General features: G+C 55.1%; 1 protein-coding gene across 3 annotated transcripts in view; it reads left to right on the forward strand.

Annotated features, from left to right (window-relative positions):
• Positions 1-21,071, forward strand: part of FXYD6 (FXYD domain containing ion transport regulator 6) — a 36,131-nt gene extending 15,060 nt beyond the window's left edge. For 2 of the 3 annotated variants that reach the window (XM_036324184.1, XM_036324183.1), the window contains 7 exons: positions 14,286-14,348; positions 14,873-14,911; positions 15,035-15,109; positions 15,652-15,688; positions 16,317-16,366; positions 16,688-16,731; positions 19,701-21,071. In XM_036324184.1, the coding sequence (XP_036180077.1) occupies positions 14,291-14,348; positions 14,873-14,911; positions 15,035-15,109; positions 15,652-15,688; positions 16,317-16,366; positions 16,688-16,716 (288 nt within the window). In that variant the 5' untranslated portion in view covers positions 14,286-14,290 and the 3' untranslated portion in view covers positions 16,717-16,731; positions 19,701-21,071. The remainder of the gene's footprint in view (positions 1-14,285; positions 14,349-14,872; positions 14,912-15,034; positions 15,110-15,651; positions 15,689-16,316; positions 16,367-16,687; positions 16,732-19,700) is intronic. The other variant, XM_036324185.1, reaches the window with a different exon arrangement.

The raw sequence follows: 21,071 nt of genomic DNA on the forward strand, positions 1-21,071 counted from the left end.
CAAGTTCTCATGGAAGGGAAGCGCCTCCCAGAGCCAAGGGCTGGGCATCCCGTGCTGGACTGTGCTGTCCCCTCCTGGCCCCTTCATCGCGGGTGTGAGTCCTACGCCAACTGCAGCCCCGCCGTCACCGGGCCTGAGCTGGGGTCCTCACAGGGCTGGGCCGCTCCCCTCTCCACCGGGATCCTGCTCACAGGGTGCGGCCAGGCTGCCTCCCGGGGTTCCTCCGGACATTAAGACTGTGTCAGGGCCCTGAAGACCCGCCCTGGCCAGTGAAGCGGACCAGTGTGTCCGCAGTCGCGTTCCGTCCTGGGCCTTCTGCTTCCGGCCTTTCGCCTGCCGAGACCGCTCAGGTCTGTGCCGTCATAGCCACCGGCGCCACGCTCGGCACACAGGCAGCCGGGGTCATCGGAAAGGACTTTCTGATCAGAGTGAGGAGGTGGGCGCCATGCCCCCTAAAGGCCCTTTCAGGCGTCATTCCGTTGCTGCCCACCCCCCCCACATCTTCCAGCAAAGGTGCCAGTGGAGCCACCGACCCGTCAGGGGCTTCCCTTCTCCCCCTCCTTGCCCTGGTCACCTTCCTGTCTGTGGGTGCCTTGCGGGGCTGCCCGGGGCTCAGGTACGACTCAGCCTTCCCCTCAGCTCCTCACGGCCCCGCCCTCCTCCAGCTCTGGCCTGCCCACCTCCCAGCCCCGCACGCACCTCCCGGCCCCACGCATTAGGACAGCCAGCGGGAGCTGGACACACGGGTTCAAGGCCTGGCTCTGCCCCTGACCCCGGCATGACCTGGCATTTCTCTGCTGGGGCCTCGGTCTCCTGAGTCATGCTAACTGGCGCTTAGACTAACTCCACCTGCTTAGCCAAGATATCCATCTCGGTTATATCCGATTTATACACAATGGGGTTTCTTTTCGCCGCTTCTTATGGAAAGACTTGGATGCATCCTCATAAGCTAAGTCATGTTCCCTGGCCTACAGTAACACCTAGAGTAAGCAGTTAGCCTAAACAATGGGGCGCAGGTATTCTAGACCCCATAAGAGGGTCCCTTCTGGCATGCCCTGTCTGGAGTGGGGCACCTCATCATTCTTTGGGGATCCTGCTATAATCCAGGCCTCGGTGAGCCCTCGGTGTGTCCCCTGGGCTGCGGGTGAAGGAGAGCGAGCAGGTGGAAACCAGGAACCAGGAGGGGTGCTCGGGCTGCGGAAGAGGGCGAGGGCGAGTAGATGGCGTTCCCCTGGGATTTGGATCCTCCTGTTTTAAAGGGAGGCTGCCCTGGGTTGTGTTCACAATGGAATGGGTATCCGCTCTACCTCACTCGCGGAATCGGAAATGACAGTGTGTTGCTGTGACATCAGCTGGCGGCTCCTCTTTCCAAGCTGCCTCTCCCCGGCAGTGTGTGAAGGGGCGGGGCGGCGGAGGCTTGCGGGGACCCTCCTGTCTGCTTTCCCTGTGCAGGGAGGAGGCCTGTGCAGAGCCGGCCGGGACAGTGAGCGCTGAGGCGCTGTGGCCAGCGGAGGGCAGTTTCCCAGGGGCCGCAGTCGGCAGCGCTGGGGCGGGCGGGGAGAGAGGTGGGAAGGGCAGTCCCTCTGAGGTGCTCTAGAGGCAGCACTGGGGCGGGCGGGGGGAGGTGGGAAGGGCAGTCCCTCTGAGGTGCTCTAGAGGCAGCACTGGGGCGGGCGGGGGGAGGTGGGAAGGGCAGTCCCTCTGAGGTGCTCCAGAGGCAGCACTGGGGCGGGCGGGGGGGAGGTGGGAAGGGCAGTCCCTCTGAGGTGCTCTAGAGGCAGCACTGGGGCGGGCGGGGGGAGGTGGGAAGGGCAGTCCCTCTGAGGTGCTCCAGAGGCAGCACTGGGGCGGGCGGAGAGAGGTGGGAAGGGCAGTCCCTCTGAGGTGCTCTAGAGGCAGCACTGGGGCGGGCGGAGAGAGGTGGGAAGGGCAGTCCCTCTGAGGTGCTCTAGAGGCAGCACTGGGGCGGGCGGGGGGAGGTGGGAAGGGCAGTCCCTCTGAGGTGCTCCAGAGGCAGCACTGGGGCGGGCGGGGGGAGGTGGGAAGGGCAGTCCCTCTGAGGTGCTCCAGAGGCAGCACTGGGGCGGGCAGGGGAAGGTGGGAAGGGCAGTCCCTCTGAGGTGCTCCAGAGGCAGCACTGGGGCGGGCAGAGAGAGGTGGGAAGGGCAGTCCCTCTGAGGTGCTCCAGAGGCAGCACTGGGGCGGGCGGGGTGAGGTGGGAAGGGCAGTCCCTCTGAGGTGCTCCAGAGGCAGCACTGGGGCAGGGAGAGGTGGGAAGGGCAGTCTCTCTGAGGTGCTCTAGAGGCAGCACTGGGGCGGGCGGAGAGAGGTGGGAAGGGCAGTCCCTCTGAGGTGCTCTAGAGGCAGCACTGGGGCGGGCGGAGAGAGGTGGGAAGGGCAGTCCCTCTGAGGTGCTCCAGAGGCAGCACTGGGGCGGGGAGAGAGGTGGGAAGGGCAGTCCCTCTGAGGTGCTCCAGAGGCAGCACTGGGGCGGGGAGAGAGGTGGGAAGGGCAGTCCCTCTGAGGTGCTCCAGAGGCAGCACTGGGGCGGGGAGAGAGGTGGGAAGGGCAGTCCCTCTGAGGTGCTCCAGAGGCAGCACTGGGGCGGGGAGAGAGGTGGGAAGGGCAGTCCCTCTGAGGTGCTCTAGAGGCAGCACTGGGGCGGGCGGGGGAAGGTGGGAAGGGCAGTCCCTCTGAGGTGCTCTAGAGGCAGCACTGGGGCGGGCGGGGGGAGGTGGGAAGGGCAGTCCCTCTGAGGTGCTCCAGAGGCAGCACTGGGGCAGGGAGAGGTGGGAAGGGCAGTCTCTCTGACGTGCTCTAGAGGCAGCACATGCAGCTGGGCTAGAGTCAAGCTGGGAAGCGGCGGAGGGGGGTAGGGGGGAGGAAGGGAGGTGGCTGCAGAGCCCACCCCAGGGGCCAGGCCCTCAGCCTCCCAGGCCGGGGGTCCCCAACATGCACACAGAGGGGAATGTGGGGGAATATAATGTTCCCGAACCCCCCTCCCAGCTCCACTTCCATCTACCTGGCTTCCCCTCTCTCCCAGGCCCCTCCCTCCTCGCTTCCTTCAGGAAGCGGGATTTCTGTCTCCTACTTCTCAGCGCCCTCCGCAGCCGCTCCCACTTCCTCTGCAGAAAGGCCGGTGTGGGAGGGAGCAGAGGCTCAGTACTTGACCTCAGTACTTGGCCGCCTGATTCAGGGTCAAGGTCGTGGTACCCACGGCCCGTCAGGGACACCCGAGGAGCCTCTGCTGCTGTGTGGCTGGGGTGGCCGGCCTGGGGAGGCTGGGAGGAGCAGGGCGTGCTTCCCGAGTCGGGGGCAGCGTTCCTTTCAGCAGACTGGACCTCGACAGGAACGTTCTCTCTAGAACACAAAGGCAGGTCTTTGTTCCTGAGTGGGGCCTTCACAGCCACCGTGATCCAGCTGTTTGATCAGAATTCGCCCCCCTCGCCCCGCGTTGGCTCAGCGGGTGAGGCCACGCTGCGTGGACCCGACCAGGTTCCGCCTTGTGCTCCCTGCTCCTGTCCTCACTGGATCCTGGCCCCAGGGGCTCTCCCTGCGCTGCCTCTCAACGGGAAGCTTCCTTGGCTGACATAGCTAAGCCCTGGCGCCACCTGCCTCTCCTGGGAAGGATGCTCAGGCGTCAGGGGTCGGCCTTGGCCCCTGGCAGAACCGGAACAGGGTGTGCCTTCCCGGAGCGCAGCCTGTGTGGTGGGGTTCACCTTAACCTGAGCGTCTGTGGAGGCGATTGGGGGGGAGGGGGCACGGCAGGGAAGGTCCGGGACCTTGACGTGTGTCTTGTCTACTCCCGGGGGGGCCCCACTTGCCTCACGCCCTCTCCTGGCACAGGCTGTGAGGGACGCACGATGGGAAGCCTGGCTCACTTGTCCCTCCCTGTCCCCTCAGCACTCAGAGCAGAGCCTGTAGGACTGAAGACTGGCAATGTCCAGTCCCATCCTCCTTCCAGGGCCTGAGTCCAGGCTCCTCACGGCTGAGCGAGGAGCAGCTGTAACTTGAAGATATGACTTGGAGATGAGACTTGGTCTGAGAAACAGCAGTAAACCCAGCCCCCAGTCCCCAAAACATAAAGGTCTTACAGCTCGGAGCTGCTTAAAACTCACTTTCATACTTGCAGAATGTATTTGGGACGAAACATCCCACGATAAAAGAACTGATCGCAGGTAAACTCATTCCTTATTACAGAGCTTGGCTCATTAGAGGGAAGGAGGCCATCCAGCCACCAGTCATCAGCCTCTCCCCACACCAACAGCTGCCTAAAAACTAAAAGCCAAAAGCCCCTGAGATAAGCCAGCACTGGCTGAAGCCAGAGTTGCTTGTGGAATGAGTGCTGTTGACATCGTTGCTTCCCGGAGACTAATACGCCCGGACCCAGCAAGTTTAGGAAGCCGAACCGGAGATGCCCGCCTCAGCCGGGACCCTGCGTGGGGCTGAGCGGCCTCGGGTTGGTGTGCGCCGCCTGCGGCCTGCACGGCAAAGCAGAACAGACCCTCTCCGGGGAGGCCTCCCGGGTCAGGCAGCTAACGTCCCCCAGAGTAAACCTAGCAACTGTGAGTTCACACTCAAAGATTACCAAACACGGGAAAATCACGTCATGTACGATTGGGAGGCACAGAAACAACAAACACCTTAAGGACTCCTTCCCCACCCCGCCCTCCCCAAGAAATTGAGATTTTGGAATTTGATACAGAACATAAAATACGTAGGAAACGGAAGAAATGAAAAAATGGGTAAAACAAATGTGCTGGCAACAAAGACTAACAAAAATCACCAGGCAATTTGCAAAATAACTAAATAGAACATTTAGAAATAAATAATATCATCACTGAAATGGGAAATTAAATGAATGGATTAAACAGAACTAGAGAGTGGAAAATAAATCTGGAACTCTTACCCGGAATGCAGCACAGAGAAACAAAGAAGTGGAAAACATGGGAAAGCTGTGAAGTGACAAGGAAAATCGTATGAGAATATCTAACATGGTCATAATCTCGAGAAGAAAATAGAGACAGTGGAGGAGAGGCAATATTTGAAGAGAGAAGGGCTGAGAATTTTTCATTATTGTTGAAATGGGTGATTCTACAGGAAAAGGAAACAACAGAATACACAGAAGCAAATCCACATTTAGGCTCTGGTCCAGTGAAACTTCAAACACCAACAGAGAAAAATTAAAAGGCAGCAGAGAGAAAAGATAGAATATCTGTGACAGAATGAAAATAAGCAGCAACAATGGATATGTCATCTTCAACATCGGAGTCAAAATAATTATCAACCAAGAATTGTGCCATGCTACCTTTCAGGTGTGTGTTACTTGCCTGTTGGTGCAGAACAAGCGACCACAAGCCCAGCAGCTGAGCACACACACCTTTGTTATCTCCTGGTTCTGTCGGCACCTGCAGCACAGCTCACCCGGTTCTTTGCTCAGGGCCTCATCAAGCTCAGCCTGCATGTTGGCTGGAGTTGTGACCCAATCAGGAGCCTCTGAGGAAAGACTCATCTCCGACTCCCCGGGGTGTGGGCAGAGTTCATCTCCTGTGGCAGGAGGACGAGGTCCCCGTTCTCCTGCTGGCTGTGGCCAGGGGCTGCTCTGAGCCGCTGGAGGCTTCCCACAATCCCTGGCCACGTGCTCACATCATGCCCTTACTTTTCCAAGCCAGCAAGGGAGAGAATGCTCTGGCTTCTGTCTGCCAAGATCGAATCTGACATAACAACCATCACGTGAGTGACAGCCGTCACCTTTGCCATAGGCTATGAGAAGCAAGTCCCAGCTCCTGCTCCCATCAGGAGGAGGGGGTCACAGCGACAGGCTGGAAAACTGAAGTGGAAATTCTTGGGGATTCCTTTACAGGCTTCCCATCACAAGGGTGAAAGAAAACATTTTCAGGTAAACAAAAACTGAGTTTATAACTAATAGGTCTTCATTAAAGAAATTCCCAAAAGGTGTTCCTCAGGAATAAAGAACATGTCTTGAGGCTGACTGAGACTCAAAAAGGACTGTGAACACACCATTTCATCGCTGTGTCATATTAGTTATCTATTGCTGTGTAACAAGTCACCCCAAACTCAATGGCTTGGAACACAGACATTTGTTACCTCCTCCAGTCCTAAGGGTCTGGAATCAGGGAGCAGGCAACTGCTGAGGGCAGGCTGTCCGCCAGGGGGCCCTTCTGTGAAAGCTGGAGCATCCGCTTCCTGGCTCACTGAGTGCTCCTGGCAGGCCTTCCCTCAGTGCTCTGCCACAGCGGGCCCTCCCCAGGCTGCCCGAGCATCCTTAAGGCATGGCTGGCAACTTTCCCCAGAGCAAGCAATCAGAGGTAGAGGGGGAGGGAGAGGGAAGCTGTGGTACCTTTTATGATCTAATACTGAAAGTGACATGTCAGTTCTGCCATATTTTATTGGTCATACAGACTAATCCTTGTGGAGGGACTACACAGGCATGAAAATACCAGGAGGGCCCAGCCGGTGTGGCGCAGTGGTTGAGCGTCAACCTATGAACCAGGAGGTTACAGTTCGATTCCTTGTCAGGGCACATGCCTGGGTTGTGGGCTTGATCCCCAGTGTGGGGCCTGCAGGAGGCAGCCAAACAATGATTCTCTCTCATCATTGATGTTTCTATCTCTCTCCCTCTCCCTTCCCCTCTGAAATCAATAAAAATATATTTTACAGAGAGTTAGAAACATCGATCAGCTGCCTTCTGCACACTCCCTACTGGGTATGTGACCGCAACCAAGGTATATGCCCTTGACCGGAATCGAACCTGGGACCCTTGAGTCCACAGGCCGACTCTCTATGCATTGAGCCAAACCGGTTAGGGCCCAATAAAAATATATTTTAAAAATAAATAAATACCAGGAGGAATTGCAGGCTGGCTACTGCACTCGAACAATAATAGCCTGTCTATCAGGAAGGGGTTATACCTAATATTTATCACACCTTATAACATAGGTGTCTTTAGTCTTCGGTAAATTGAATACTGACTTAGTCCAGGCTGCAGAACACCACATACTGGTGGCTTATAAACAACAGACATTTATTTCTTACAGTTACAGAGGCTGGAATCCCAAGGTCAGGGTCCCGGCAGATTCGGTGCTTAGTGGAGTTCTGTTTTCTAGTTCATAGACAGCGTATCCTGTGGAGCCCTGGCCTGGAGGAAGGGGCTGGAGAGCTCTCTGGAGTCTCCTTTATAAGGGCACTAATTCCATTCACGAGGGCTCCACCCTCATGACCTGCTCACCTCCCAAAGGCCCCACCTCCTAACATCAGCACAGTGAGGATCAGGTTTGAACGTGAATTTTGGAGGACACATTTTATCCAGAGCAAATATATGTGGTCATTACAAAGGCAAAAACTGAAAGACTAGAAATAGGTTGTATAATTTCTCAGTCAGTAGAGGGAGAAGATGAGTAAGAGAAAAATTAATAAAATAAATTTTTTAATAAAACTTAAGAAATATACACAAGGAAAGTAATGGAAAAACAGATGGTAGAAATTAGACCAAATATATCATCACAATAAAGTTAAATGGAGTAAATTTGACAGTTACTAGAGATTATTAGGTTCAAATTTTTAAAAATCTAGCTCTTTGCTGTTTACAAGATACACAAAATGCATAAGGCACAGGAAGGTAGAAAGTGAAATAGAATTTGAGGTAGAGAGGACCATTATATAATCCTGAGAGACCAATTCACAGGACAGGACTGGGGTGGGAGTTTACAGTTGCCTGTGACCTTCCTCCGAGCTAATGAAGCTGTTGTAATGATCATCACCTGTATGTCTTTTCCCATACAAACAGCTGTAAACCTAATTTTTCCCACTCCATATAACAATTTTAAACTTTGTTAGAATATTGTAAGGAACAGAGGGGTACATGTATAAGTCCTCCCCATAGTATAAAATTTAAAGTCAAAAGAGAGAAAATACATAGAAATTTAGCATGGTTAATAATTATAATTTAATGGCATATAGAACCTTCTTTCCAACAACGAGAGAATTCACAACCTTCTAATACATGAAACAGATTTTTAAAATATCTAAATCATAAACTTTCAATAAATTTTGAGGGTCTGTACCCTATGGACCAGTGATGGCGAACCTTTTGAGCTCAGCGTGTCAGCATTTTGAAAAGCCCTAACTTAACTCTGGTGCCGTGTCACATATAGAAATTTTTTTGATATTTGCAACCATAGTAAAACAAAGACTTATATTTTTGATATTTATTTTATGTATTTAAGTGCCATTTAACAAAGAAAAATCAACCAAAACAATGAGTTCGCGTGTCAGAGGTTCGCCATCGCTGCTGTAGACCATGTCCTGACCTCATGCACTTAAGCTGGAAGTCAGTAAAAACAGTGACTTATAAGTCACTGTGCATGTGGACATTTCAAAGACACTTCTTACTGCAGGCGTCCAAGAAGCGATTTCAATGCCAGGTTAAAGCACTAAGAACTAAACAATGACCAGAAAGTACATTTCAAAACTTCTATGTTGGCGTGAAAATGACACTTAGAGGTTATCGTCTTAAGTGCTTCTATTAGAAAATAAGAAAGGCTAAATACTAATATATCCAACATAAGGCAAATAAAAAGAAAGAACAAGGGAATAAATTCAAGAATGTATAGGGGAGCGTTAAGAAAAATTTAAAGCACCTTGTGGAGGAGTAACAAGACCAAGTGGGTTCTTGGAAAAGCTTAATAAAATAGGTAACCTCTGATGAGATTGATCAGGAAAAAAGTTATCGCACACAAACAATACTAGGAATGTGAAAAAGGGCATAACCACAGATCCAACAGAAATTAAAATGCTAAGGAAACACTAGAAACAAGTTTATGGCAATAAATTTGAAAGCAGAAAAAGATAAGTTCCCATTAAAATTATAACTCAACTAGAGGCCCGGTGCACGAAATTCGTGCAAGGGAGTGGGGGTGTGTCCCTCAGCCTGGCCTGCACCCTTGGGGGATGTCCGACTGCTGGTTTGTGGGAGGCAACCGGCAGGGCGCTTGCCAGCTGGCCCCAACCCCTGATCACCGCTGCAAGTCGCCTCCCTCTGGGGGGGCAGTGTGCATTATAGCGACCGGTTGTTCCGCTGTTCAGTCAATTTGTGTATTAGGGTTTTATTATATAGGATTTTATAGAATATATTCAAGAAGAAATAGAAATTTGAAGTATTGTAGCCATTAATTAATTGAATAGGTGATTTAAAATCAATAAAGAAAATAGTAAGCCTAGATGGTCTTACAGGTCAGTTCTAGTAAACACTCGAAGAGCAGACTATCCCAATAAATCTTGTCACTTGGTTAGGTACTTGTAGGTTATCTCTGCAGGCTCTTCCCGGGAACAGTAAGGAAGGGAGCACTTGTCCTGTGAAGCCAAGGCTACCGTGATGCCCAAACCAGGCTAAACAAATCCAATAAAATAAAACTCGCAGCCCATTCTCACGCACATGGATGCAGAAATCCTAAACCAAACGTCAGCAAACCAAACCCACCAGTTGATTAAAAAGACGGTGCATTGGTTGTACCCCAGAAATGAAAGGATGACTTAACACTAAGTAATTTGTATGACATACATACAATTTACTTAATTGATAGATTAAAGGAGAAAATAAAACAAACATCTTGGAAAACCAGGAGTAGAGGGGGACTTTTAAAATATTAGAAGCCCTAGCTGGTTTGGCTCAGTGGGTAGACCATCGGCCTGCGGACTGAAGGGTCCCAGGTTCGATTCCAGTCAAGGGCACATGCCGTGGTTGTGGGCTCCATCTCCAGTGTGGAGCGTGCAAAAGGCAGCCAATCAAATCATTGATGTTTCTATCTGTCCCTCTCCCTTCCTCTCTGTAAAAGGATATTTAAATGAAAACAACCATTAGAACACTATTTAAAATCAATAATTTCCTTTTTATGGCTGATATATATCTATCACATTTTATTTATTCTCACCACATGCACATAAGGCAATTATGTGAGGTGATGGAGGCATTGACCTTACCATGCAGTCATTTTAGAGTATATGCGTGTATCAAATCACGTGGTACATAGTAAACTTACACAGTGTTGCATGTCATATCTCAGTGAAGCTGGGAAAAATAAAAACACAGTAAAATAACATCAGTAATAAGACCATATGTGTTTCTGTTTGTGTGTCTGTGTACGCGCAGGCATTATCAGTACGTCTAGTCTACATTTCACTAAGACTAGGATAAGACATAGAAATGAACAGTGTAAGAACTGGTAAAGAGGAAACAATACTGTATCATGTGTGCAGAGAATATCCAAAGCATTCTAAAGGTAAATTAATAGAAATAATGAGAGAGTTTAACAAGATTATTGGATTTAAGATTAATATGTAAGTCTATTGCTTTTCTCTATACCAGCAAAAATTAGAAAACATACAGAAGACATCACATTTAAAATAGGAATAAAAATTATAAGGGACCTAGGAACAAATAGAAGATGTCTAAGAGCTAAATGAAAGCATTAATAAAACTTTATTAAAGGACATTGAAAAGGTCCTAACCAAGTGAAAAGATTTATTGATAGACTCATGGTCAGATAGGGGTCTCAAGGTCAGTAAAAGGTCAGCTTCCCCAAGTTGTTCTATACGTAGATTTATGGCAATTCCAATGAAAATCCCAACAGTTTTAGATGAATGTGACACCCTGATTCTAAAATGTATAGCAAGAGTAAAAGGTCAAGAATAGTGAAGACATTCCTGAAGGAAGAGGACGAGAAGAAAGAGCAGAAAGAAGGGAGAAGCTTCTCCACACGTGGGGAGAGCCTGCGAAGCTTTGGCACTCAGACACTGATGCTATGCAGGTGCGGATGCTTGACCAGGAGACCCGAGAAGGGGCCCTGAAATCCACAGCTGCACAGACACCAGCGGCTTGACAGGTGCATTGTGGGTCCTGAGGAAAGGGGGAGAGGGGCCCACAAAGGGTGGCTTTAGGTCCCCATCTCACCCAGACATCAGTTCTGGGTGGAATAAAGAAGTAAATGTAAAAGACAAAGCTTTACAATTTTGAGAAGAAAATTCTGACTCAGGGTGACAAAGAACATCTTAAGACACAAAAATCTTTGCTTCAAATTACATTAGAACTACAAAATTCAGTTCATGTGAAAGACAATTTTAGAAAGTGAAAAGACAAGCCTCTAATTGGGAAGAGATAGTTTTGATACTAAATGACAATGATTTAGTACTCAAAATAAGAAATGAATAATATATCAACTCATTTGAAAATAGAGCAAAAGGCATGAAGAAGAACCAGGAATGGCAAACGATCAGAAAGAAGCCCAGTTCTACGTCTAAAAGAAAATCAATACCACATTTTAGCCCTCTAGGTTGGTAGGAATTAAGCAGTCTGACCATATCAAGCACTGACAGTTATGTAGAGTAATAGCTGTCGCGCAGCTGGTGGGATATTCAAGTGGAGATGATTACTTAGGAAAACAGTTTGAAGTTATTTTTGAAAGTTGACGATTTGCATAGTGTGCCACCCAACTACTTCTGGACCTGTCTCTAGAACGTCATTTTTCAAACTGCTGAGGGCAACCCATTCGTGAACCCGGCCATCTCATATAATAAAAGGGTAATATGCAAATCAACCAAACAGCAGAACAACCGGTTGCTATGACATGCACTGACCACCAGGGGGCAGATGCTTGGTGCAGGAGCTGCTCCCTGGTGGTCAGTGCACTCCCACCGGGGGAGCACTGCTCAGCCACAAGCCAGGCTGACGGCTGGCAAGCACAGCAGTGGTGGCAGGAGCCTCTCCTGCCTCTGTGGCCGCGCTAAGGATGTCCGACTACAGCTTAGGCTCGCTCCCCGGAGTGGGCCTAAGCCATCAGTGGGACATCTCCTGAAGGCTCCCAGACTGCTAAAGGGTGCAGGCCAGGCTGAGGGGATTCCCCCCCCCCCCAAATGCATGAATGTTGTGCACCTGGCCTCTAGTTTAAAATAAAAAGGTAGAATAGGAAATGTCAGAGGGCATCATTCATTTTAAGGTTACATATCATCTGGTGATACTGTTTCTGGTACTGAGGAATATGATTTATACTGGGTTCCCGTGTAGAAAGCTTTGCTTATGACAGAGGTGTCAGAGATTTGAAAGCCAGTGCCTTTGGAACGAACTCTGACCTGGGTGCGCCCTGGCGACGTGCACAGAAATGCTCACAGCTGCATTATCTGTAAGTGCACACACTTGGGGGCGGTGGGGCGGGGGGAAGATGCTCACTAACGGGAGAAGATAATTTACTGGCATAATGGACGGAATATTACACAACATTGAAAATGAATGGGCTGTGCTTACAGGGAATAATATGGACAAATTTTAGAAACATAATATTGAGCAGAAAGCTGGGCCAGTGTGGCTCAGTGTTTGGCATCAATCTGTGAATCAGGAGGTCATGGTTGATTCCCTGTCAGGGCACATGCCCAGGTTGTGGCTTGATCCCTGGTGTGGGGTGTGCAGGAGGCAGCCAATCAATGACTCTCTTGCATCATTGAAGTTTCCATCTCTCCCTCTCCCTCTCTGAAAAAAAATTATAATAAAAATATTGATCAGAAAAAGCCAGATTTAGGAGACTAAAAAACACACACACTAAGATATAGATCATAATTATAAAGCTCAAAAAAGCTCCACTAAACTGTATGTTATTCAGATATATTTTAAAAAGAAGAGCAGGATGGATACTCATCCACCATGGGTAAAGGAATGACATGCTGACACATGCTACAACATGGATGAGCCCTGAAACATGCTAAGGGGAAGAAATCAGATGTGAAAAGCCACATGTTTATGGTTTTTTAAAATATGAAATGTGCAGGGTAGGCAAGGCCATAGGGACAGAGTAGATGAGTGGCTGTCGGGGGGAGGGAGAAGGGAGTGGCTGACAGTGGGGACAGGTTTCTTCAGGGGGCGGTGAAAACGTTCTGAAACTAACGATGAGCTTGTACAGGTCTGTGAATATACGAAAAGCCATTGAGCTATGCCCTTTCAAATGGTGAACTGTATGGCTTGTGATTTATGACTGTAAAGCCTTTTTTGAAGTGGAGCAAGGGAATCATTAAAAATATATATGTTCAGGGTACTGTTTCCCTCCGGGAGTGGGGCAGGCAGATAGGGCAGAGGGAGGAATAGCTAGGTAAGTGCGGCAGTACTTGTGAAGTTCTAGTTCTGAAGTTACTCATCTGTGGGTGTTTATCTTATTACTGTGCTTTAGGGTGTGTATTATATATTCTTAATGCATGTAAAATATAATGAATATTTAAAAGAAACACAGTTATTAAATGAGGTACCATTAGAAGCAAAAGTGCCTTTTGAAGTATCTCCTTGGAGTCTGCCTGTGTGCTGGGTGCAGAGTCTGACCTCTCGTGGCCGAGAGGGGAAGGGCACTGGGCGCTGGCCTGGGCCAGGGGGAGTACGAGGGCGAGATCCCTGGGCACAGCTGGTCCTGACCACCGGGCAGATGTCCAGGAGGTCCGGCCACTGCCCGTCGCACCCCCCGGGGGAGGAGCAGACAACGTTGCTTCCCTGGTTCAGGTTTCCCCCTTGTCCTCTGCGGCTTTTCACCCAGCAGTGAGGTGTGTGACCGCTGACGCCCGTCCCGGGAGGGGACACCCACCCAGGGCCGTCCTGAGGTGGTGCCCAGAGCACGGTCTCTGCATCTCCGGGGCAGGGGCCTGGGCACCGATCCGCAGAGAGCCCGCCTCCACCCCTCCGTTTAGTGAAACGGCCTCTGGAGGACTGTGCCCGGAGCCCGTGGGCACGGAGGGGGGCGTGTGAGGGTGACTTGGGGGAGCTGCCTGCGTTTCAGGGTTGCCCACCGCCGGCTGGACCGGAGCTGGCACAACAGCATCTAACCTCCTGGGAGGCAGAACGGCCAGCAGTGCGTCCGGCTGTGGGGACCAGGCCCGGAGTCCCAGGCGTCATAAGAGCCAGAGCTGATTGGGTGGCTGAGGGGGTAACCAAGGGCTCATCTGCAGGCCACTAGGCCGCGTGGCTTCGGGGCCCGAGAGGCAGGGGGGGAGCGGCTGGGCTGCGGGACCCCAGCTGCTGCTCTCGGATCCTGGGTGTCGCTTACCTCTGGCTCCGGTCCTTCCCTCAGAGGGTCCGTCCCGGTGGCCGCTGGCCGAGTGGGTGCAGGTGGTGACGGGTCAGTGCGGGAGAGCACCGCGTGGGGCCCAGTGTCCGTGGCCTCTGGTCGGGCCTCTGGTCGGGCTGGGGGTCGGAGCAGGGGTCTCCTGCCCAGGGCATTGCTCCTCCTCCCTCTTCCCAGACGCCATGGAGGTGCTGCTCATCCTGCTGTGCGGCCTGCTGGCCCCCACCGTCCTGGCCAGTGGTGAGTACGCGGGACCCGCTCCGCACCCGGCTGTGGCTGTTTCGTTCTGGCGGGAGGTCCTGGCTCCTGGGCTTTGGGGTTGGGGCTCTCAGAGTCTCCTTGTCTGGTCCTCCCTGGCCCCCTGAGTCAGCAGAGGAGTCCTGGGAGGCGCGGCGATTCCCGGCGCTCCCCTAGCCTGCCCCCCAGGCTCCCGCAGGCTCTGCTTTAAGCCTCAGATCACCAGCCCCTGGAGATGTTGGGCTGGCACTGGGGGAGTCTTCAGCCTCTGGCCTTGTGCCAGTCCGTGCTTGTCCTGGGCCTGTTTCCTCTTCGGTAAGGAGGGATGACATGAGAATAAAGGGACCGTAGCTGCTGTACTGTGAGCACTTCTCCCCGGGGCTCCCATGTGCCTGCCCTCGGCCAGCGGGCAGCCTGCCTGCTTCCCAGGCCCCTCTGCTAACAGGCCCTGCTTCCCAGAGCCCTTTGCGGGAGGGAGGCCCGGGGGCAGGCTGTCTCCTCTTGACCAGGCTGGTTTACTTTTGCAGCCAGTGAGCAGGAGAAGGAACAGGACCCTTTTCATTATGGTGAGTGGTGAGGGCATCCCTGGGGGCGGGGGGGCGCGTGAGGGGGCACAGCCCATCCGGTGAGGGACAGGCAGCGCTCCCTGGCCCTTCCTCTTCTCCCATTTCTCCCTGTTCCTTCGACAGATTACCAGACCCTGCGGATCGGGGGATTGGTGTTTGCTGTGGTCTTCTTCTCGGTTGGCATCCTCCTCATCCTGAGTAAGTTTCTGTGTTCGCCCAGGAAGAGCAGGGTCTCTGCTCAGCGTGGGGAGAGAGAGCAGCGTGGGAGCCTGTCTGTTCTCCCTGTATCTCTAGGACCTACTACGTGCTGGCACATAATAGGTGCTCAGTAAAACAGGGAAGCATGAGCAAGTACATGCTCAATGAAATTAAGCACAGATGAGAAGGAGCAGGTGGCCCCTGGTGCTGTGCCCACTAGGGTGTGAGTGGGGGCGTCTCAGGCCATAGGACACAGCCTGTCCTGTCTGGGGGGCACCCTGAGGGATGGTCCCCCGGATTTGTTTGCCCCGGGTAAGCCTGGTCCGCAGGGAGCCCTCTGCACTCGCACCACCAGCAGACCCTGGGGCGGTGTGTAGCCCTCGGAGCTGTTGCTGATCCTGGGCCTCAGAAGAGCCCTCCCCCAACCTAGGCCGCGCCCGGCACCCCAGCCTGCACCCTCTCGGGGGCAGCTGTGGCCAAGCAGGAGCATGACCTTGAACGCAAGTCGGAGGATGACCTCGGGTGGTTTCTTTGCCTTTCAGGTCGCAGGTGCAAGTGCAGCTTCAGCCAGAAGCCCAGGTAAGGGCGCCCTGGTGTGGATATTCGGGTGGCGGGGGGGAGGTGGAGGGCGGGGAGGGGCCTCCCGGTGTGACACCCACTTGAGTGGTTTTAGGTTCTTACCTCGGAAACTGGGAAGCAGGCCGTGTGCCTGGAGGGTGGGGCAGCGTGTTGAGGGTTGCCAGGCGGACTCGACGGTTAGCTCCTTCTCCATTCTGATGAGCGTGGGGCGGGAGTGGGCAGGAAGGTGCCGGATCCGAGAGAAGGGGCAGGGGCCTCGGGCCTCCCGTGAGGCCCTCTCCTTCCCTCAGGCTCTGTGACACGGGCCAGCTGGTCGCTGAGGTTCTCTGAGCTGAGGAGAAGCCTGGCTCCCGTCACCACAGCCCTGGCCACCGCCATGACCAGGGGAGCACTGGACCTCAGAAGCCCAAAGTCCGGCAGGGCCAGCCCAAGCCCCCGGGGGGCCCTGGGTCACCCCTTCCCAGTCAGTTCTCGGGGGCTGACACTGAAGGGTGCCTGTGCGTCCCCTGGCTCTGCCCTTCAGCCCCAACTTCTCCCTCCCCCTGGGCCCCGTGCGGGTGGAGGGCTGACCCCCAGAGGAGCAGGGCTCGCCCTGGCCCCTGACGGAGACTGGCTTGTCCCCCTGCAGGGCCCCGGGCGACGAGGAGGCCCAGGCGGAGAACCTCATCACTGCGAACGGTATGTCCCGGCCGCCTGCCCGTCCCTCCCCCCGACCCCCGACAGGCCCCTCCCGATGGCTGTTTGCGGTGTCTGCTCAGTGTCAGGCGTGGCACAGCGTGTCACAGCCCCCGTCTCATGGCATGTGCCCACGGCCCGTGAGGCGGGCATCCCCGTCCAGCGTTCAGGAATGTGCCCTGTGCCCCGGCCTGTGTGACCCGGAGTCCCACCCCAGGCACCTCTGCCCTGCGGGTCGGCTCCCCCAGAGTCGGCAGCGGTGCAGCTGCCGCAGGGGCCGCTGGGAGGGGGCCCGGTCCGATGGTCTGTCTGTTTCCTTCCCAGCAGCAGAGCCCCAGAAAGCGGAGAACTGAGGGGCCCTCGCGGAGGTAAGGCGCCATCCGCGGGCCCTCTGTCCTTGGCGGGGAGGGGTTGGCTGGCTGTTGCCGCGGGCACCGTGTTTACTGTGAGCAGTGCTCTCTGGAGGCTCGCGTCTGAAAGGAGGCGAGACAGACGGACACAGCCCAGGGGTGGAGGCGAGACAGATGGACACAGCCCAGGGGTGGAGGCGAGACAGACGGACACAGCCCAGGGGTGGAGGCGAGACAGACGGACACAGCCCAGGGGTGGAGGCGAGACAGACGGACACAGCCCAGGGGTGGAGGCGAGACAGATGGACACAGCCCAGGGGTCGGGTTAATCAGGCTCCGTCCGAGCCGCCACCGTGGGCCTGGCTTGGGAGAGGACTCGTTAGCGAAATGCTTCTGGCATCAGGTGGCAGGAAGATAGCGGCTCAGAGACGACTCAGAAGTGCCTCGGGCCATTTTTTATAAATAGCAGTTTATTGTGAAACTTTCCAACCCTGCACAAGAGTCAGGAGAGTAACCGCGGCGGCGGCGAGGTCACAGTTCGATTCCCGGGCAGGGCACACGCCCAGGTTGCGGGCTTGATACCCATGTGGGGCGTGCAGGAGGCAGCAGATCCATGATTCTCTCTCAACATTGATGTTTCTATCTCTCTCCTTCTCCCTTCCTCTCTGAAGTCCATAAAAATCTATTTTTAAAAAGTCAGAGGAATAATAGTCTATGCCACCCCCTGCACCCCCATCACTGCCTGCACCCCTGCACCCCAGCACTGCCTGCACCCCCTGTACCCCTGCACCCCCTGCACCCCCTGCACCCCATCACTGCCTGCACCCCTGCACCCCAGCACTGCCTGCACCCCCTGTACCCCTGCACCCCCTGCACCCCATCACTGCCTGCACCCCTGCACCCCAGCACTGCCTGCACCCCCTGTACCCCTGCACCCCCTCACCCCCATCACTGCCTGCACCCCTGCACCCCAGCACTGCCTGCACCCCCTGTACCCCTGCACCCACTGCACCCCCTGCACCCCATACCCCTAGCACTGCCTGCACCCCCAGCACTGCCTGCCCCCCTGCACCCCCAGCACTGCCTGCACCCCCAGCACTCCCTATACTCCCAGCACCCCCTGCACCCCTGCACCCCCAGCACTGCCTGCACCCCTGCACCCCCATCACTGCCTGCACCCCCAGCACTGCCTGCACCCCCTGTACCCCTGCACCCACTGCACCCCCTGCACCCCGTACCCCTAGCACTGCCTGCACCCCCAGCACTGCCTGCCCCCTGCACCCCTGCACCCCCAGCACTGCCTGCACCCCCAGCACTCCCTATACTCCCAGCACTCCCTGCACCCCCGCACCCCCGCACCCCCAGCACTGCCTGCACCCCCAGCACTCCCTATACTCCCAGCACTCCCTGCACCCCTGCACCCCCAGCACTGCCTGCACCCCCAGCACTCCCTATACTCCCAGCACTGCCTGCCCCCCTGCACCCCTGCACCCCCAGCACTGCCTGCACCCCCAGCACTCCCTATACTCCCAGCACCCCCTGCACCCCCGCACCCCCAGCACTCCCTATACTCCCAGCACCCCCGCACCCCCGCACCCCCAGCACTCCAGTGTCGTCAGGGCTCAGCGTGTAGGGCCCTGTCCGCAGTGTCCTTTCCATTGTCCATTGTCGGGAGCAGGGCAGCAGTACCCGCTCAATGCCTTCCGCACCCTCAGGAGCCACAGGAGCGGGACAGCGCAGCTCCCCCCACTCAGGGACGAAGCTGAGGTCAGGGAGGCCAGAGGGCTATGAGTGACCGTGGAGCCTGAACCCAGGCCTTGGATTTAGTGCCAGTATCCGTCCTCCATCAGCTCACTTCGCCTTTTCTTCCTCTCCTCCCCCTCCTCCTCCTCCTCCTCCTCCTCCTCCTCCTCCTCCTCCTCCTCCTCCTTCTCCTCCAGCACATGCTTTTGTTCTAACGTGAATTAGATGAGGTTTCTGGATGCGCAGTGCCTGGTGCCGCTGCGTCTCGGGTCGCAGGGCAGGTGTACCTCTCAGTGTGCATCCTTCCTGGGGCTGTACGTCCCCTCAGCAGCCCCGGGGGGTCAGGGGGTCTCAGCTCCGAGGGGGGCTCAGGAGCTGGTTCCCAAGCTGAGCTGGAGGAGGCCATGGCCCATCCTTGGAGGCAGGGGTCCCAGCTGTAGCCCGGCGTCTGTCCACTCCAGAGCAGCTGGCGGTCAGCATCGGGGTGTGGCGTGGGGAAGCTGGAGGGCGGGGCCTGGAGCCAGCCGCTGGGAGCAACACGGGGTGTCCTGGGATGGAGACTCTGGGTTTGACAGTTTCCATGTCAGCCAGGCTCCAGCCTCCAGGGGACCCTCCCCTGAGGCCCCCCTCCCAGGCCTCCATCTCTCCCCGTCTCAGGCGTGCCCTCCTGCTTCACCCGGAACCTGGCACTTAGGATGGGTCTCACCCTGGGAGTTTTAGGGGGCAGAGGAGAGGGGCTGCTACAGGCAGGGAGATAAGCAGTTAAAGATTTCTATTTTTATTTTATTTTTTAAAAATATATTTTGTTTTATTGATTTCAGAGAAGAAGGGAGGAGAGAGATAGAAACATCAATGATGAGAGAGAATCATTGACCGGCTGCCTCCTGCGCGCCCCACAATGGGGAATGGGGATCGAGCCTGTAACCTGGGCATGTGCCCTGACCCGTAATCAAACCTGGTTCATAGGTCGACGCTCAACCACTGAGCCAGGCTGGCCAGGCAAGATTTCTCTTCTTAAAATCCTCACCCGAGGACATGCCTAGAGAGGGGAAGGGAGAGAGAGACAGAGAGACATCTGTGTGAGAGAGAAACACTGACTATGTGCCCAACCAGGGACCGAACCCGAAACCCACCGGCAGCCTTTCGGCGCACAGCACGGTGCCCAGCCAGCGGAGCCACTCCCGCGGGGCGGTTTCTGCAAGGAGCCAGGGCTTCGCGTTAGCTTAGCGTCTCTCCCTCTGCAGAACCTGGAGGCAGCCCCTGGACCTTCAGATGCGAATGTCGATGCTTAAGAAAACCAGCCTCTCCAGCGCAGCTCTTTCCCCAGAAGTCAAGGACCCGCGGCTCCCGCATCCCCGTCCCCGTGAACAGTCCTCCAGTTAGTGCCGCGACTGAACCCGCCTTCCCACGCAGCCGTGACGTGTCCACTCCTGTGACGTGTCTGTGTGTGTGTGTCTGTGTGTGTGTGTGTGATGCCTGTGGTCTTCGTGGCTGCTTGTCTGTGGCTGTCGCTGTTTCCTGAACCTGGACTCACCTCTTGGGCTGGAGCTGAGCCGCGTCACCATCAGCTCCTCCTGCTCCCCGTGCGCCCCCCCCCCCCCCCCGCCGCCCCACTCTGGGGTCTGCTTGCTCCTGAGACCAGTCCCCTCTCTTGACGTAGAGGTGGTGAGGGTGGGGCCCGGGAGGGAGTCTCCACTCGTGGGGACTTGGGAAGCTGTGCACCAGCTTTGTGATCTTCCTCATGGCCTCTGCCTTCCTTTTCAAGAACCTGTTTCCACATCCCACCCCTGACCTGGCCTGTTCTGGGGGTCTCTTAGCAACGGAGGCTCACAGCCAGGAGCTGGGAGCCAGCTGTGCTTCAGGCCTCGAGCCCTCCCTGGCCTCTTCTCCTGGGACTCCCCCGGCTGCCTCTGCCCCGCCCCATGCAGAGGCCAGGCAGGCAGGCCCGGCTCCCTGGGAATGTGCCCTTGCATATCTTCTCAGCAATAACCCCTTGGGCTCTGGACCCCCGCCCCCGCCGCCTCCCCGCTTCCGAGACTCTGACTTATAGCCCAGCTCCTCTGTTCTCGGACCCCTACCCTCGCGCTGGGTCTGGGGCAGGCGATCCATTCTGTTGGGGCCAGCTTCCCGGGAGGCAGCGGGGAGAGCCAGGGGCCTCCATCTGTCCATGCCAGGGGTCCTCAAACTACGGCCCGCGGGCCACATGCGGCCCTCCGAAAACATTTATCCGGCCCGCCGGTTGTTTCTGCCGCCGCTGCCTGTCCTGCTTAGCAGCCGACGCGTCCCGGCTCGCAGTGCGCATGTGTGGAATGTCTGAGGGACAGTGAACTGGCCCCTGTTTAAAAAGTTTGAGGACCTCTGGTCCACGCCGTGGCCAGGTGAGCAGTGATGGCCTGCGCCCTCCCTCCACCTGTCACTGCCAGAGTGGGGCGTGCAGTGGCCTTGTTGTTGGAAAACAGACAGAGGTCAAAGGTCATAAAGAGAGTGGGAAGCCAAACCAGCCCTGCCCCTCCCAAGCATCGTGTTACCGTGGAAACGAGGCGAGCGTGTGATGGACTGTTGTCTGCTGTGATCTGTCCTCTCCACACGGAATAAAATACCATTTGTTTCCTGGC

The sequence above is a fragment of the Myotis myotis genome, unplaced genomic scaffold (assembly GCF_014108235.1).
Source record: "Myotis myotis isolate mMyoMyo1 unplaced genomic scaffold, mMyoMyo1.p scaffold_m19_p_10, whole genome shotgun sequence".
Classification (NCBI taxonomy): domain Eukaryota; kingdom Metazoa; phylum Chordata; class Mammalia; order Chiroptera; family Vespertilionidae; genus Myotis; species Myotis myotis.